Source organism: Ovis canadensis, chromosome Y (assembly GCF_042477335.2).
Source record: "Ovis canadensis isolate MfBH-ARS-UI-01 breed Bighorn chromosome Y, ARS-UI_OviCan_v2, whole genome shotgun sequence".
Classification (NCBI taxonomy): Eukaryota; Metazoa; Chordata; class Mammalia; order Artiodactyla; family Bovidae; genus Ovis; species Ovis canadensis.
The window spans coordinates 13,165,405-13,169,155 of NC_091271.1; the positions used below are offsets into that span (position 1 = coordinate 13,165,405).

The 3,751-nt window shown below is 37.6% G+C and overlaps 1 protein-coding gene across 1 annotated transcript; it reads left to right on the forward strand.

Moving 5' to 3' along the window:
• Positions 1-1,224: 1,224 nt before the first annotated feature.
• Positions 1,225-2,996, forward strand: LOC138431390 (heat shock transcription factor, Y-linked-like). The gene is made up of 2 exons (XM_069573495.1): positions 1,225-1,734; positions 2,265-2,996. Exons 1-2 carry the CDS (start codon positions 1,225-1,227, stop codon positions 2,994-2,996), a joined length of 1,242 nt encoding a protein of 413 aa, XP_069429596.1.
• The last annotated feature ends 755 nt before the right edge of the window (positions 2,997-3,751 follow it).

Below are 3,751 nucleotides of genomic sequence, written 5' to 3' on the forward strand. Positions count from 1 at the left end.
CCCCCCCCCCCACTGAAACCCAGTCAGTTCATAAATTTTTTTTTGCACAGAAGCAAGTAGACCAAGTCTGCTAGGGTAACACTACTGAATATTAAGAATGTGTGTATAGAAGGATGAAAAATCACTTGTATTTCAGAAATAAACTAGATTTATTGATGTGATTTTTCGATAACCCTGTATGCAAGACAGCAAAAGAGACACAGGTGTCTAGAACATTCTTTTGGACTCTGTGGGAGAGTGAGAGGGTGGGATGACTTGGGAGCATGGCATTGAAACATGTATAATATCATATATGAAATGAGTCGCCAGCTCAGGTTCAATGCATGATACTGAATGCTTGGGGCTGGTGCACTGGAATGACCCAGAGGGATGGCAGGGATTGGGAGGAGGGAAGGGGTTCAGGAAGGGGAACACGTGTATACCTGTGGCGGATATATGTTAATGTATGGCAAAACAAATACAATAATGAAAAGTAATTATCCTCCAATTAAAATAAATAAATTTGTGATTTTTTAAGAAATCATCCAAAAACCTCCATACCTACATTGAAACCAAGCACCACCCAAGAGCCAGTAAGTTCCAGAGCAAGACATACCACGCAAATACTCCAGCTACACAGGAACATAGCCCGGAGCTTCAATATACAGGCTGCCCAAACAGCAAACCCATAGACATCTCAAAACTCACTACTGGACACTTCACTGCACTCCAGAGAGAAGAGATGCAGCTCCACCCACCAGAACACTGACGCGAACTTCCCTAACGAGGAAACTTGACAAGCCACTTGTCCAACCCCACCCACAGGGAGGAACCTCCACAATAAAGAGGAACCACAAACTGCCAGAAAGAGCAAGGCCATCCCAAACACAGCAACCAAAAAACAACAACAACAACAACAACAACAACAACAAAAACTCTTTAGTAAAGAGATTTTGAGTCCTTCATGGTTTTGGTTACTATTTCTGTAAACAGTCTGTATTTTAAGTTGATGCTGAAGTAAACAGTGGTTGAACATTACCCTTCAATTGCTAGGAGACCAGTGACTTTGTGATGTCACAACTAACCTTCGATTGCTAGGAGACGAGTGATTTTGCGATGTCACAGCTTTTTGACTGGGAGGACCTCTGTGATGGTCTAGAGAGTTTCTCTCTGCAGGACAGGCAGACATAATTTGAAGCTGAACCAGACAAATGAGAAAATTATCTGAAGAAATGTTTCTCTGAGATGGCACATATTTCTTCAGAAATTCAAGATGGGTCTCCCAAAGATGAACCCACTGGTTCAGAAGCCTCCATTAGACCTTCTTTGTATGATTATACAACTGGGGACTCAGTTTTGAGATCTATGATTGAAGAATATGCTTTTCAGGCTTTGTCTGAGGAACTGGTGATCAAAGGGCCACACTACACATATCCTGTCTCTGAAACAGATGACACAAATGATTTTCTTTCACTCACATTTCCACAAAAACTTTGGAATATAGTTGAAAGTGATCAGTTTGTATCTATTTGGTGGGATGACACAGGCACATGTATAGTGATCAATGAAGAACTCTTTAAGAAAGAAGTCTTGGAAAGAAAGGATCCTTTCAGAATATTTGAAACCAAGAGTATGAAAAGTTTAATTCGACAGCTTAACCTTTATGGATTTCATAAAAAGCGGCAAACTGTTCAAAGATCGGCTTCACTACCTGTCTTTCTGGAAGAAGAAAACAACATCTCTCTTTTGAGTAAGGTATTCCAAAATTTTCACTTATTGCCAACATGTCAGATTAAACCATGTGACCTAGAAAGCATGTTCATATATGTAGCTAAAACAGAATTTAAACTTGAGATAACAAGTTGTTGAAAAAGTTTTATATTTTTGAAGTTGAAAACAGCTGGAGGTTAAAATATTGGATGTTAACAAACTTTCCTTTTTTTTTTTTAGTTTTTTATTTTTTTAATTTTATTTTTTTTTTAAATTTTTAGTTTTTTATTTTTTAAATTTTAAAATCTTTAATTCTTACATGTGTTCCCAAACATGAACCCCCCTCCCAGACAGAAGTTCTGAAGCTAAAGTGGTATTTACTGTATATATACAACATACTTTTAGTTGAGCATATTCTCTCTAACATGTTACCTGTTAAAACTACCAACAGAGGTATTTGATTTGATGTTATTTAATTGGTTCCATTAAAGGAATACGTTTTTATAACTTAGCTTTGTTTGTCAGTTTTACCTTGGTTTATAAAGAAACTAAATAATTTAATTCTTTGATTTTAGTTACAGACCTACTATAATCCAAATTTCAAAAGAGGCCATCCCCAACTTTTAGTAAGAATGCAAAGAAGAGTTGGAATTAACAGTGTGTCTCCAATATCTTCATTAGTTCAAGGCAACAAGAAGCATGCTAAAGCAACTGTCAAAAAAGATGATCATAACTCTGAATTTCTTCCAGAAATGAGTGGAGAGAGTGCATTTCCAGCCTCCACAAGTTTAAGTGTGCCTTTCATACAAAAGCCTCATACCAGCCAGGTAGTCGCTAATACAAGTGCCCTATCTCCATGTGCCTTACCTACCCCATCAGCAATATCAGTTAGACACACAGACCAGATTGTGGTAGATCAACCTGAAGTTTTACAAAAGTTGAGCAGTTTTAATTGGCACTCAAAGAGCAGCTGCACTCAAGTAAATGGCCACGTTGAGGACTTTGCTACTACAACTGCATCTACTTCTCGGAACCACATCGAATCTCCATTACAGAGCAGTTATTCTGGACTGATGGTGGAACCTTCTAAATTTCCAGACAGGCATAGCGATATGTCAGCCCGTGACAGTCCTTTTCTTAACCTGCAAGAGAGAGGCAACTCATGGTTCTCAGTACCAACAATCGCTTATACAGCTGCCTCCTCTCTTCCGAGTAAACTCATCAACAATCATCAATATGTGAAAACCATCCTAATTAAAACTGACCTATCAAATACGTGTCAGATTATGGAGCCTAAAGGAGATTGAAATTTATATTCGGAGACGTCAACAGATGTCTACAATTCTTGTATTTGAACAATAAATTTCCATGTTCATCTTCATAGTTTCATTTTTTAATTTTCAAACAAGGAAGAGTAAAATGAGGCTTTAGTTCAATGGTTGGCTATTTTAATGCATGGTTTTATAAACACGTCAGTTCAAGAAAACATTCGCTATGCATCCTAGGTAAATGACACCTGATATAATATTCATAAGCAAGAAAATGAGAACAAAGCGAAAAGAGGTAATGGGTGTAAAGTGATTTCTGAAACCATCCCTGATGAAATGAAGGGGTGCTAAATTAGGATGGTATGGATGAAGGAAGAGATGCAAATAAAGTTAGAAAAATGAAAATACACAGTATGAACTTTGGTGCATTCACACATTATATTCTATTAGTTACTGGTAGAGTCTTAAAAGGTTAGACAGCAGATTGCTTTCATTATAGAAATTCATTCTGTCCTTGAAAATATAGATATTGCAGCATGTTCAAAATCTTGATCACAATTATGCCATCACTGTGATAACAAAGATAACATGACATAATCAGTGACTGGCCCATGGTCAGCACAAGATATGTACTTTACAAGTGGTATTCTATAGGGTCATTTTCGTCTGCTGTCCTTAAGGACCCTCTTTATTTCCTGACACCAAGATTCCACCCTATAATTCCAAATGCATTTTTAGACGTTGCTTATCTGTCGCCACAGAGACAGAATAAATTCCTGGTGGTGACTGCAGCA